The following is a 15,000-nucleotide window of genomic DNA, read 5'->3' as shown; positions in this document are numbered from 1 at the left end:
AAAAAGGCCCACTTGAGCGCTGGCTCTCCAAAGACTTCAAAAAGTGCCAAAACCGTCAGCCAGAATTAAGGGAGCAAATGCCTCGATACCTCCCTCTTAAAAGAAGACAAATTGTAGGAATTCGGAAATACAGATGCAGGGAGGGAGTTCCAGAGTTTACCAGTGAAAGGGATGAATGATTGAGCGTACTGGTTAACTCTTGCATTAGAGAGTTGGACAGAATAGGGATGAGAGGAAGAAGAAAGCCTTGTGCAGCGTGGCCGCAGGAGGAGGGAGGCATGCAGTTAGCAAGATCAGTAGAACAGTTACCATGAAAATAGCGATAAAATATAGAAAGGGATGCAACATTTCGGCGGTGAGAAAGAGACTGAAGACAGTTAGTCAGAGGAGGGAGTTGATGAGACGAAGAGCTTTCGATTCCACCCTATCAAGCAAAGCTGTGTGACTGGAACCCCCAAACATGCGAAGAGTACTCCATACAGGGACGGATAAGGCCCTTATACAGAGTAAGCAGTTGGAGGGGCGAGAAAAACTGTCGGAGACGCCTCAGAACACCTAATTTCATAGAAGCTGTTTTAGCAAGAGATGAGATGTGAAGTTTCCAGTTAAGATTATGAGCAAAGGACAGACCGAGGATATTCATTGTGGAAGAGGAGACAGTTGAGTGTCATTGAAGAAGAGGGATAGTTGTCTGGAAGGTTGTGTCGAGTTGATAGATGGAGGAATTGAGTTTTGAGGCATTGAAAACTACTAGATTTTCTCTGCCCCAATCGGAAATCTTAGAAAGATCGGAAGTCAGGCGTTCCGTGGCGTCCCCGCGTGATCTGTTGATTTCCTGAAGGGTTGGACGTCTCTGAAAGAACGTGGAAAGATGTAGGGTGGTATCATCAGCGTAGGAGTGGATAGGGCAAGAAGTTTGGTTAAGAAGGTCATTAATGAATAATAGAAAGAGAGTGGGTGACAGGACAGAACCCTGAGGAACACCACTATTAATAGGTTTAGGAGAAGAACAGTAGCCGTCTACCACAGCAGCAATAGAGCGGTCGGAAAGGAAACTTGAGATAAAGTTGCAGAGAGAAGGATAGAAGCCGAAGGAGGGCAGTTTTGAAATCAAAGCTTTATGCCAGACTCTATCAAAAGCTTTTGATATGTCTAACGCAACAGCAAAAATTACTGGGGGTTCGGGTAGCTGGTCTTATAACTCAGAGGGTTCTTAACGAGAAAAAAAGTTGAGAACCCCTTATCTATAGTCTAAAGGCATAAACACCCCAGATCCACACACCCCAACTGGGAGCGTCCTTATCCAGAAAATGAAGAACACCTCATTGGAGAATTACTTTGTCTGAAAAATCTAGTACAGAAGAAAATAAAGAAATAATATATAAGTTTTGGAAAATAAGAGAACATAAGGAAAAAAGTATAGATAATAATTAATCACAGCTACAGATCCAGACAAAACCCAAACCAAAATACATCAGGAACTGCCGATATCCAGGCTACACTTCCGCTATCAGCTGAGCTGAACTGAATACCATTTTCAGGCTATGGCAACACAGAGCTTAGGAACACGGTGATGAAAACACTACAGCACCCTCGGACTATTTCTGTTTCGGCCGCTAATTTTCTTTTTTTCTCGTAAAGAAATGCGAAGAAATATTGCTTTACTCATTCCTTGTTTAACCAGGTGAAATGTGTGTTAAGGTTCCGTACTGCGTTATGTTTTGCTCTATATTATGATTTTAGTCGTATAAACTCAGATACTATAAAAAAAAATACCATGGTAGAATAAGAAGAGAAAAATACTGGAAGGAGTAAAAGCATGGTAAATCAATAGATACATCGTAATACAGTGTTTAGAGACGACTGCTTTGTACCGCGAGACGATGCTGACCCACTCCTGAATTAAACCAACCTGCGAACACTGAAAATGTGACAGTTTGGGTCCTCTCCTATTAACATTAATCAAAGTATTACGATTTATTCATAATAGTGATATATTATACTCAGACGGAACACGGGCCTGATGTGTTTGAGATGTGTCATTATGTTATAGTACATTTCGCACTAAATATGTGATAATACTGGGGGATCGGGTAGATGGTCTTATAACTCAGGGGGTTCTTAACGATAAAAAGGTTGAGAACCCCTGAGACAAACCACAAACAAACACGTACTTTACCTTCACCGTAACACAACACAGCTTCATTCAGACAGGACAATAAGTAAGCAAACGATAAAACAAGAGTACTTTGCCTTCACTGCAAGCCAACACAGCCCCACTCACACACGATAGCAAGCAAATAAACAATAAAACAAGAGTACTTTACCTTAAGCACCCAAACACAGCCTTAGGTAAACCATAAAGAGTAGGCATCCAAAAGAGCTTCACTTCAACAGAACACTGAAGGGACTGTGGGAAGCGCCAGGGCTGAATCGTGACAAGGTGGCGGTGTACGGTGACGCGGGGCACAGGGAGGTGAGGGCAGTCGCGAGGCTGTTCGGAGTGCAACTAGTGGAGGAGCCCAGCAGGGGGAACACCACCAAGGAACGTATTAGACACAAGGTGCAGCGGGTATTGAGGTGAGTGGTGGTGGTGGTGTTGTGGTGGTAGTGGTGTGTGTGTGTGTGTGTGTGTGTGTGTGTGTGTGTGTGTGTGTGTGTGTGTGTGTGTGTGTGTGTGTGTGTGTGAGAGAGAGAGAGAGAGAGAGAGAGAGAGAGAATAAATAATAATGATAATCACCTACTCGGGACTCGAACCCAGACCATCTTTGACAGTGAGTTCAGAGCGCTACCCAAGACACTTCCTCCTGTTCCTCCCCCAGAGACGTGGCTGGAGTGAAGTTCCCACGACAGACAGTGCCAGATGGAGGTTTGCCCGAGGACACCATCCCGCCCTTCACCTGTTCCTATCTTCTGCTGCTGGAGGATGATGTCGAAGTCTCCGTTGATATATTTAAGTAAGAGACTGTATGTGTGTGAGAGATAAAATGATAAAGAGAGAGAGAGAGAGAGAGAGAGAGAGAGAGAGAGAGAGAAAACCTGCATAGTAAAGAATAGATCAAATTATAAATGCAATAACAAAAGATGCGCAGTAACGAAGACTCCTCCTCCTCATCATCTCTCTCTCTCTCTCTCTCTCTCTCTCTCTCTCTCTCTCTCTGAGGTTCCTGTATTCCGTGGCCCCTGTTATGGAGAAGGACCACAGCATCATCGGCATATCCTCCTTCAACTACTACGGGTTCACAGACGTAGCCAACTCACTCACCACAGTCTACCGCACAGACAAGCTCAATCCAATGGTTCTCCTCCTCCCGGCACGCACTCTCCACCAACACCTCGCCCCAGCCTGGCCAGCGTGGAACAGCTTGAGTGGAACAACGAGTGTATGGTGATAATGGTGTTCTCGCAGCACTTCTACTTTCCAGGGTCTCTAGTTGAATTTCTACGGATTTTCAAGTTTATTTTTTTTTTTTAAGTTTCCAATGATAGATTGACATGATTTCTGGTTTCTTTAAAGGAGATATTTTTTTTCCTTATTTTTTACGGTTCCACTAATAGATAAAAAAAAGATGTCAGTGTTTTTAAGTTTTCAAGAGTGTTTATGAGATTCCAGTGACAGATTAACAAGATTTCTGTGTTTTTTAAAGGGAGAAGTGATCCTGAGACCCCGGCTAATCATCTCAGTAGCCTTGAAAAATAGTCATAGTTAAGTGACACAGGTTTACAAGGCTGTTTTTTTAGGTTCCAGTGACAGATTAACAAGATTTCTGTGTTTTTTTAAAGGGGGAAGTGATCCTGAGAACGGCTAATCATCTCAGTCGTGGTGAAGTGACACAGGTTCTAGTGACAGATCAACAAGATTTCTGTTTCTAAATGGAGAATTAATCCTGAGAAGCCTTGAGAATAGCGGTGGTTCAGTGACATGGGTTATATTTGAAGTTGTTACGTGGATCAAGTTTGGTGGTTAGATCAAGTTAGGTTTGGCTGTGTTTGGTGACGTTGGGTTTAGTTTGGATTCGTTTACTCAGGTCAGGTCAGGTCAAGTTGAGTTAAGCTTGGATGCTGGGTTAAGATTAGATTGGGTTGTGTTAAGCGGAGTTAGGTTGGGTTAGGTTTGGTGGAGGAAGGGTAGATTGTAGATTGTTAGGTGCGGTGTGCTTCAGCTGTGTTAGGGTAAGTTAGGTTAGATTATATTGGGTTGCGATTCGTCGAGTTAGGATAGGTTAGATAAAGTTAGGTTTAATTTGGTTAGGTCAAGTTTGGTTACATAAGGTTAAATATACTTGCATTAGTTTGAATAAAGAAAAATTCAGTTAGATCAAGATAAATTACGTTAAATCACGTTAGTTTAGGTCAAATGAAGTTACACTAGGTCAAATCAAAATTACATCAGGTCAAATTAAGTCAGATTAGGTCAAATCAAGTTAAGTTTTGTCAAATCAAGTTAATTAAAGTCAAAATTAATGAAGTTATGTTAGTCAAATCAAAGTTACGTCACGGCAAATCAAAGTTAAGTCAGGATAAATAAAAATTAGGTCAGATCAAGGGTACCTTATTTAATCACATAGGGTCAAGTCATCCTTACCCTGAGGCACGCCCATCTCCACACAGACCCAGGAGTGGTACCAGCCCCTTCAAGCGCCCCTGGAGGAGGGGGGGCGGGCGCTGCTGTACCCCGAGGTGCCTAGGGCCAGACACACAGGGTACCGCGGGGCTCTCATTCAGGGGTCCGTCCAGCATAACTACTTCAGGGACCACATTCTGTCCCTCACCACCTCCTACGACCTTCCCGAGGCGGAGGTCATCATGTGAGTGAGAGAGAGAGAGAGAGAGAGAGAGAGAGAGAGAGAGAGAGAGAGAGAGAGAGAGTCAACAATGAAAAAATTGAGAATTAGAAAGAACTGTGTACTCAGAGAGAGAGAGAGAGAGAGAGAGAGAGAGAGAGAGAGAGAGAGAGAGAGAGAGAGAGAGAGAGATAGTTTGAAGTCATTAAGGAGCCTCAAGATATTAGATACATAGAGACAGACATGTATGTTAATTAGCCCAGTATTTCAAACAGGTGCTGCCACATACAGACCTGATGGCTTCTTGCAGCTTCACTTACTTTCTTATGTTCTCGTGTTCTTGTCTCACTGTAAACAAGAAAAGCTTTATATAACGTCAATCTACTTAAGCTACCCATCAAAATATATAGTTTTTTCACATATTTAGAAAACGTTCGGCTTAAAGGGGTAAGAATAATAAGAATGGAAGACGAAGGAGAAACAAAAATAATACGTATTGTGATAGAAAATTAAGGCAAACGGAGGAGGAGGGAGCAGATAATATCCTTAAAAAATCCTGTAACATGTTAATCCCGTTCTACAATGCCTTAAAATAGCCTTTACGTCATCCCTGCTGTTTCTAAACCCTTCTCAACCCAGTCCCGCGTGCCGTGTCTCGCTATCAAGGCAGCAAATAAGTCCAGGAAGTGACAGTGTGATGAGGGTGGTGATGATGAAGGTGATGTTGATGATGATGATGGTGATGATGTTGATAGTGATGATGATGGTGATGATGGTGTGTGTGTGTGTAATTCACCTCGGTCGTCTGCTGGTCACCCAGCCAGTTTTCCCCATTACGGAGAGAGCTCAGAGCTCATGGACCTATCTTCGGGTAGGACTGAGACCACAAAACACTCCACACACCGGGAAAGCGAGGCCACAACCGCTCGAGTTTCATCCCGTACCTATTTACTGCTAGGTGAACAGGGGCCACACATTAAGAGGCTTGCCCATTTGCCTCGCCGCGCCGGGACTCGAACCCAGGCCTCTCGATTGTGATTCGAGCGTGCTAACGATTACACGACGCGGTGTGTGTGCTACACTACGCGGTGTGTGTGTGTGTGTGTGTGTGTGTGTGTGTTGACAGCCGTGTCTCTCCACAGGTTGGCAAAACAGCAATACGAGGCGAGACTGGAGAGAACACGTCTTAAGGAATCAGAAACTATCTCCTTCGACTTCTGCAAACACGACCTTCAGTACGGGGAGGTGAGCTGTGTGTGTGTGTGTGTGTGTGTGTGTGTGTGTGTGTGTGTGTGTGTGTGTGTGTGTGTGTGTGTGTGTGTGTGTGTGTGTGTGTGTGTTATCTTCATCCTGCATATCGCTCTTTCTTCACTTCCTCTTATTGTTCTTTTCTTTTCATTCCTTCCTTTCTTCTATCCTGCTTAGAATATACCAAACCTCGTCCATCCCCTGTTCTCTTTCTCTCTAAATTTTATCTTCCTCTTTCTCTTCCTCCTCCTATTCCTCCTCCTCATCCCCCTCCTCCTAATCTTCCTCCTCCTACTCCTCTTCCTCCTCCCCGTCCTCCTCCTCCTCCTACTTCGCTTACTTCAAACTGGCGTGAGGTTGGTGTACCGCAAGGATCTGTGCTCGGTCCTGTTCTCTTCCTTAATGATATCGATGATGGCCTCATTTGTAAAGTATCTAAGTTCGCTGATGAAACTGAAATAATTGATAAAGTTGTCACATCAGAATTACAATCTGAACTGGATCGCTTAGCTACTTGTTCAGACAAGTGGCAGATGAGCTTCAATGTAGAGAAATGTAAAGTGTTGCACATTGGGATTAATAATGATCATACTGATTACTGGATGAACGGTTCCGAGCTTCTCAAGGTTTCAGTTCCCTCAGACCTGAAGTCAAGTAAACACTGCTGGGAAGTAGCTAAAGCAACAAATAAATTGGTTGGGTTTATTGGTAATGCTGGGGTCACACTACAGCTTTTATTTGATTACCACGCCCCCGACGGCCGTACAGACTAGTTTTCTACGATTGCATACGACTGTCGTAACGATTGGGAGCATTTCAGTGCAAGAAGGACACGCAAAAAGAAGGACGTCCACCTTCGTGGGGTCTGAAGGTGGATGTTCACTCCTGGTGTCAATTATCTTAGCATTGACAGTTCCAACAAGATTTGAGGTAAGTGCTTCAGATCAGACAAGGCTAAACAATATTTCTTCAATAGATTGTAATTGTCTGGAACTCTCTCCCAGCACATGTTGTCCGTACCAATGCAATAGAAACTTTTAAACAAAGGTTGGACAATCACCTCTCATCAACCCCTCAGATAACGTACTTTGCGCCTACATAAAATATCTTTTCTTTAATTAATGTACCAAATAATAATATTTCTCTTTCAACCTTTCCCATCACATGTCTGACTCTCTCTCGCTCTTCCTATGTCCTCTTGTTTTTCCTTCTTTGAATCCTGGTGTCCTTCAGCCTCTAACTCGTAGAATCTGTAGTGGTAGCATAGACACACAGACAGCCTCGTTAGGCCCAGTAGGGCTGTTGCTGTCTGTTCTTTCCTTTGTATTCCTCCTCATTCTCCTCATTTTACTCCTCTTCTTGTTTCATCTTTCTTTCTGTACTTATCTTCTGCTTCTTTCCTCTTTCGTTTCTTCTCCATCCTCTATCCTCTTTCAATTCGTGTGTGTGTGTGTGTGTGTGTGTGTGTGTGTGTGTGTGTATTTGCCTAGTTGTAGTTTTACAGGGACTGGGCTTTACGCTGGTGTGGCCCCGTCTCCATATCTACACTTATCCATTTTTTCTTTAAAACTATGCACACTCGTTGCTGACACCACTTCCTTACTCAAACTGTTCCAAGTCTCAACACATCTTTGCGGGAAATTATATTTTTTAACATCTCTCAGACATCTTCCCTTCCTCAGTTTCTTACTATGCGATCTTGTGCTTCTAATGTCATATTCTTCTCTCAGGATTAATTTCTCATTATCCACTTGATCCATTCTGTTAATCAATTTATAAACTTGTATCAGATCTCCTCTCTCTCGTCTCTGTTCCATGGTTGGTAGATCCATAGGTTTTAGTCTCTCCTCATATGTCATCCCTTTAAATTCTGGAACCATTCTTGTAGCGTTTTTTTGTAGTCTCCAATTTCTTTATTTATGTTTCTTTTTATGGGGTTCCACACAACTCCTGCATATTCTAATCTGGGTCTTATTTTAGTACTTATCAATTTCTTCATCATTTATTTGACCATGTAGTGAAATGCTAATCCAATATTCCTTAGCAAATTATATGTCTCTGAAAATTCTATCAATATGGCTTACCGGTTGATTGTTTCCTTCCATCGTCACCCCCAAGTGTGTCTGATCATCTTTCCTCTCTCTCTCTCTCTCTCTCTCTCTCTCTCTCTCTCTCTCTCTCTCTCTCTCTCTCTCTCTCTCTCTCTCTCTCTCTCTCTCTCTCTCTCTCTCTCTCTCTCTCTCTCTCTCTCTCTCTCTCTCTCTCTCTCTCTCTCTCTCTCTCTCTCTCCGCCTTTCCTTCTGTCTTCTACAGAATTCCCTCAAGATGTTTGTCGCTTACAACGGGAGCAGAGAGGACGAGGACAGCATAAACTACGTCATGAAGGTGAGAGAGAGAGAGAGAGAGAGAGAGAGTGAAGTGAGCCTGGTGGTGTTTGCAGTGAAGTGAGCGAGCCTGGTGTGAACAGTGAAGTGAGTGAGCATGTTGGTGTTTGCAGTGCCTGAGGACCTGGGAGCTGTATCCTGAGGCAGGCTGGCACGGGGTGTGGCAGTTCCATTACCACGGACACTGGCTCAGCATTGTGGCCACCCCTTACTCCAGATACAGGTAAGTGAACAGGTGTATCTCTCTCTCTCTCTCTCTCTCTCTCTCTCTCTCTCTCTCTCTCTCTCTCTCTCTCTTCAGAAGGTCAGATTTCGCTAACTTACGAAAATAATAGTAGTAGCAGCAAACAGTGGTGGCGCCAGTAGTAGTAGTAGTAGTAGTAGTAGTAGTAATAGTAGTAGTAGTAGTTGTATTACTAGTAGTAGTAGTTGTTGTTATTGTTGTTGTTGTTGTTACTGTAATTGCGTGATTTGCGCCAAAAATTTCATCTAAAGTAGTTTTCCATGTACGCAGCCACCTGATGCCCCGAAACTACACCGCCATCACCGCCCCGCCCACCACCACCACCACCACCACAACCACCACCTCAGCCGCCGCCTCTGCCAGCTCCCCTCCACCGTAGCTGTGGTGTCCTCCCCGCCATCACCGTAGCACAAATTAGAATTAGAGGAACAATTCTCTCTCTCTCTCTCTCTCTCTCTCTCTCTCTCTCTCTCTCTCTCTCTCACACACACACACACACACACACACACACACACATATATATATATATATATATATATATATATATATATATATATATATATATATATATATATATATATATATATATATATATATATATATATATATATATATATATATATATATATATATATATATATATATATATATATATGTGTGTGTGTGTGTGTGTGTGTGTGTGTGTAATTCACTGTAATTCACTGTTTGATCTGCTGCAGTCTCTGACGAGACAGCCAGACGTTACCCTACGGAACGAGCTCAGAGCTCATTGTTTCCGATCTTCGGATAGGCCTGAGACCAGACACACACCACACACCGGGACAACAAGGTCACAACTCCTCGATTTACATCCCGTACCTACTCACTGCTAGGTGAACAGGGGCTACACGTGAAAGGAGATACACCCGAATATCTCCACCCGGCCGGGGAATCGAATCCCGGTCATCTGGCCTGTGAAGCCAGCGCTCTAACCACTGAGCTACCGGGCCGGTGTGTGTGTGTGTGTGTGTGTGTGTGTGTGTGTGTGTACAGGGGGACATTAAAACAATGAAATGTAACCTAACTATGAATCTAACTGGCTCGCACCATAGTGGGCACTGCGCTAAGGTGGTACCGGTCAGTGCGCGGTGCTCTTAAGGGCACCACGCGATTCTGGTGTCGGGTGGCGCGGGCAGTGGGAGGCACGTCTGAGGGTAGCAGGTGGCGGAGACGTGGATGACGCAGCAGCCCTTCCCCAAATTTTTTCAAGGCTTCCTGGTGTCTTGTGGCCAGCCTCGGCAGACTCAGGCAGGTCAGGGCGTCCTCGTAGGACCTGTAGGCAGGCCCAAGGATGACCCTGCACACCCTCTTCTGAACCCTCTCCAGCTGTTGCCGTTGTGTGAGGTTCAGGGAGGAGGACCACGCTGGGGAGGCGTACATGAGCTTAGGGAGTATAAAGGTGAGGTACACTCCCCTCAGCTCATCTCCCGGTGCACCCAGGGACCTGAGTCGGCGCAGCATATAGATCTTGTATGAGGCTGACTTGATGATGGTGGAAACATGCTGCTTCCATGATAACTGATCGTCCACCAAGACACCTAGAAGCTTGGTGCTGCGGACCACCTGGAGGGAGTGAGGGCCCACAGATAGCTGGGGAGGGGGGACTGCTGCTGTGGAGGTACAAATGTGCATCACCACGGTCTTGGTGTGGTTGATGGTTATTTTGTTGTCCTCCGTCCACGTTTGTAGTTGATTAAGAGTGAACTGAAGTGCTGAGAAGTCTGGGTTGGTGTTGTTGACGGGTACGCCCACGGTGCAGTCGTCCACATAATTCCAGCGGTGGGGGGTGTGGACGAGAGCATCGTTGATAAGGATGAGGAAGCACAGAGGACCCATCTTGGTCCCTTGAGGGACCCCACATGTGAGCTGTTGGAAAGAGGAGACAGAGTCCTGATAACGAACGGCCTGACGCCTTCCCGTGAGGAAGTCTACCAGCCACGCTATCAGGTAGGGAGAGAGACCCAGAGTGATGGGTTTCTTTATCACAACAGTGTGATCAACAAGATCAAAGGCCTTTCTGAAGTCCACAAAAGCAATAGCTAGAGAAGGTGGCTGTGGACAAATTCCAGGAAGCTGACAAGGTAGTGAGATGTGGAGGTGGATTTAATATTACCAAATTGTTGTGAGTCAATAGAGTTACAAATTTTGTTATAGGCCCAGTCGAACACAAAATCTTCACAGATAAGGCTGGGTATAGGGGTGATGGCGACTGGTCTTAGATCATTCAGTGACTGTGGATTGAAAATTTTGGGGAGGGGGGTGACGTAAGATGTCTTCCAGTCATCGGGGCAGGAATGTTGAGAAAGGGAGGCGTTGATGATAGAGCAAATTCTTTGTAAATTTTGATGGGGAGGTCAGTGGGAGTGGTGGATCTGTTTAGTTTAAATTTAAGAAGCTTCCTGTAAACATCAACCTCCTGGACAGGGGGTGGAGGGGAGAGGGCAGGGAGGTAGGCTGGGAGAGTAGTGGAGTGAAGGGGAGGGAGTGTCTGACAGATCGCAGCGAAGTGACCGTTAATCTCTTCGGCCGCGTTGTCAGGTGAAAGGTGTGAAACACAGGGAAGAGAAGAGGCTTGTTTTTGTAAACCACACAAAGACTTAATCTTGTCGTACTACTGTCTGTTGTTAGCAAGCTTGAGGTGGTGTATTTTGTCTGGGTAGTAGCTTGCCTTGGCTGTTTGGATCTCCCTGATAACTCTCTTCCTTAATCTCCTGTACTGGTCAGGGCTAGAGTGGAAAGCCCTGTCACGCTGACGAAGGAGTCGTTTGATGCAGGGCGTCATCCAAGGGGCATCAGATGGGTCCACTGTGATGTTCTTGGTGGAGAAGTAGTGGTGGAAGGCTTTCGTTGTGGTGAAGTAGTTCCGCCATTTTGTGTGAATGTCTTCCTCATCCAGTAGCTCGGTCCACGGGTGATGTGTCAGCCACTGCCCAAATTCCCTCATGGCGGAGTCAGGCATGGGCCTGTGGGATCTGGTGACAGTTGACCTGGGAACCGAGGTGGTGGGGGTGGGTGTCCACAGGATGGAGAGGTGGGTGCTGCGTCCCATGGGGGGGAGTGGCTTGGGAGGCGAATACTGCTGGCTCAGGTCTGTCATGATAAGGTCGAGGGTGGACTGGTGGTGGGTGGGGAAGTCCACGACCTGGGTGAGGTGTAGCTGGTGCAGGATTTCACTGATATCCAAGCGGTTGAAGTCACCACAGATTACCAGCTTGGCTGCAGGAAATCTCTCATAGAGCATCAGCAGTCTCGATGATGTGATCAGTGAGCAACCGTGCAGTGGCGGCCCGTGGAGGGTGATAGACAACACACACACTGATAGAGGCTGTGTGTGTGTGTGTGTGTGTGTGTGTGTGTGTGTGTGTGTGTGTGTGTGTGTGTGTGTGTGTGTGTGTGTGTGTGTGTGTGTGTGTCTGTGTCTGTGTCTGTGTGTGTGTGTGTGTGTGTGTGTGTGTGTGTGTATGTGTGTGTGTGTGTGTGTGTGTGTGTGTGTGTGTGTGTGTGTAATAATAATAATAATAATAATATACGGTTTATTACTTTGGCAATGTAAAAAAAATTACACTGAAAATGTACAGGGGGGCACACTAAGACAATGAACTGAAATGCTTAACCTAACTATGGATATAACTTAACCTAGAATTCACTTATTAATTTACTTATTTATTTAAGGCTCGCACAATAGTGGGCACCGCGCTCAGTCGATACCGATCAGGGCGCGGTGCTCTTAAGGGCGCCACGCGATTCTGGTGTCGGGTGGCGCGAGCAGGGGGAGGCACGTCGGGGGGTAGCAGGTGGCGGAGACGTGGATGACGCAGCAGTCCTTCCCAAATTTTTCCAATGCTTCCTGGTGTCTTGTGGCCAGCCTCGGCAGACTCAGGCAGGTCAGGGCGTCCTCGTAGGACCTGTAGGCAGGCCCAAGGATGACCCTAAACGCCCTCCTCTGAACCCTCTCCAGCTGTTGTCGTTGTGTGAGGTTCAGGGAGGAGGACCACGCTGGGGCGGCGTACATGAGCTTAGGGAGTATAAAGGTGAGGTACACTCCTCAGCTCATCTGCCGGTGCTCCCAGGGACCTGAGTCGGCGCAGTAAATAGATTTTGTATGAGGCTGACCTGATGATGTTGTAAACATGCTGCTTCCATGATAATTGATCATCCACCAAGACACCTAGAAGCTTGGTGCTGCGGACCACCTGGAGGGAGTGAGGGCCCACAGATAGCTGGGGAGGGGGGACTGCTGCTGTGGAGGTACAAATGTGCATCACCACGGTCTTGGTGTGGTTGATGGTCATTTTGTTGTCCTCTGTCCACGTCTGTAGTTGGTTTAGAGTGGACTGCAGTGCTGAGTGTGTGTGTGTGTGTGTGTGTGTGTGTGTGTGTGTGTGTGTGTGTGTGTGTGTGTGTGTGTGTGTGTGTGTGTGTGTGTGTGTGTGTGTGTGTGTGTGTGTGTGTGTGTGTGTGTGTGTGTCTGTGTCTGTGTTACTTGTTACTTACTTGTTACTTGGGGTGTTTGTTCAAGGTTCCGCTCCACTGCGAGGCAGCGCTCAACAGAGCCTCCCTCAAAAGCAACTAGCATCTATAATTGTCTTTGATTTCCATGCCGTTAAAATCATAAACTTCCTTGACCAAATATGTCTTCAGTTTCTTTTTGAAGATATCGATCTGTGTGTGTGTGTGATTCACTATTTGATCTGCTGCAATCTCTGACGAGACAGCCAGACGTTATCCTACGGAACGAGCTCTGAGCTCATTATTTCCGATCTTCGGATAGGCCTGAGACCAGGCACACACCACACACCGGGACAACAAGGTCACAACTTCTCGATTTACATCCCGTACCTACTCACTGCTAGGTGAACAGGGGCTACACGTGAAAGGAAACACACCCAAATATCTCCACCCGGCCGGGGAATCGAACCCCGGTCCTCTGGCTTGTGAAGCCAGCGCTCTAACCACTGAGCTACCGGGCCGTGTGTGTGTGTGTGTGTGTGTGTGTGTGTGTGTGTGTGTGTGTGTGTGTGTGTGTGTGTGTGTGTGTGTGGTGAATAAGATGTTTTCCAGAGTGATTGACATGTATGTAGATGATTCTGAGAATCTGAAATACCATTAAGATCATTATTCACACAGTGGGTTGGAATGCGTTCTGATCTTTTATTTATCTACATATTTATCTATTTATCATATATGCCAATTTTTTGCCTACATTTAAAATTTCCTGCGCAATATTTGGCAACACAGATTGGATGCAAGACTGAGCGGGGCAAGAAGGCGGCGGCCCCGGCGGGTGTTTAGTGATGTCTTGGAAATACAGAAGGAGACGAGGAATTCCAGAGTGTACCAGAAAAAGGAATGAGTGATTAAGAGTACTGGTTAACTCTTGCATCAAAGAATTGGACAGAGTAGGGATGAGAGAAAGAAGAAAGCCTTGTGCAGCGAGGCCGCAAGAGGAGAGGAGGCATGCAGTTAGCAAAATCAGAAGAGCAGTTAGCATGAAAATAGCGATAGAAGATAACAGGAGGTGTAACATTCCGGTGGTGAGAAAGTGGCTGAAGACAGAAGAGAGGAATTTATAAGACGAAAGGTTTTGATTCCATCCTAACTAATACAACTGTGTTAATGGAACCCTCCAAACATGCGAAGAGTATTCATACAAGGACAGATAAGGCCCTTGTGCAGATTTAGCTGTTGTTGGGGTGAGAAAAACCGGCGGAGACTTCTCAGAATGGCCAACTTCATAGAAGCTGTTTTAGCAAGAAATGAGATGTGAGGTTTCCAGTTTAGAATATGAGTAAAGGACAGACCGAGGATATTCGCTGTGGAAGAGGGGGACAGTTGAGTGTCATTGAAGAAGAGGGGGTAGTTGTCTCATGGAAGGTTGTGTCGAGTTGGTAGATGGAGGAATTGAGTTTTTGAAGCATTGAACACTACCAAGTTTTCTCTGCCACAATAAGAAAAATTTAGAGAGATCAGAAGTCAGGCGTTGTGTGGCGTCTTTGTGTGATCTGTTGACCTCCTGAAGGATTCTCTCTCTCTCTCTCTCTCTCTCTCTCTCTCTCTCTCTCTCTCTCTCTCTCTCTCTCTCTCTCTCTCTCTCTCTCTCTCTCTCTCTCTCTCTCTCTCTCTCTCTCTCTCTCTCTCTCTCTCTTCTCTCTCTCTCTCTCTTATCTATCTATCTCTAACTTCTTAAGGTCTCCTTCCTATTTCCCTTTTCTACTTAACTGGCATCTCTTATGTACCATCCCACTTGCGTCATCACAACAAAAACAACATTAATATTAACTATAACTCATACACACACACA

At 45.6% G+C, this 15,000-nt stretch overlaps 1 protein-coding gene across 1 annotated transcript in view; it reads left to right on the top strand.

Annotated features, from left to right (window-relative positions):
* LOC123520658 (protein O-linked-mannose beta-1,2-N-acetylglucosaminyltransferase 1-like) overlaps nucleotides 1–9,137 on the top strand; it is a 14,977-nt gene extending 5,840 nt beyond the window's left edge. The window contains exons 7-14 of the mRNA XM_045283162.1: nucleotides 2,398–2,580; nucleotides 2,823–2,957; nucleotides 3,164–3,365; nucleotides 4,612–4,808; nucleotides 5,927–6,029; nucleotides 8,346–8,417; nucleotides 8,530–8,639; nucleotides 8,931–9,137. Coding sequence (XP_045139097.1) covers nucleotides 2,398–2,580; nucleotides 2,823–2,957; nucleotides 3,164–3,365; nucleotides 4,612–4,808; nucleotides 5,927–6,029; nucleotides 8,346–8,417; nucleotides 8,530–8,639; nucleotides 8,931–9,039 — 1,111 coding nt within the window. The 3' untranslated portion in view covers nucleotides 9,040–9,137. The remainder of the gene's footprint in view (nucleotides 1–2,397; nucleotides 2,581–2,822; nucleotides 2,958–3,163; nucleotides 3,366–4,611; nucleotides 4,809–5,926; nucleotides 6,030–8,345; nucleotides 8,418–8,529; nucleotides 8,640–8,930) is intronic.
* The last annotated feature ends 5,863 nt before the right edge of the window (nucleotides 9,138–15,000 follow it).

This window comes from Portunus trituberculatus, chromosome 7 (genome assembly GCF_017591435.1).
Source record: "Portunus trituberculatus isolate SZX2019 chromosome 7, ASM1759143v1, whole genome shotgun sequence".
Classification (NCBI taxonomy): Eukaryota; Metazoa; Arthropoda; class Malacostraca; order Decapoda; family Portunidae; genus Portunus; species Portunus trituberculatus.
Note: the sequence above shows the minus strand (reverse complement) of the source record. Positions and strands in the feature narration are given on the sequence as shown.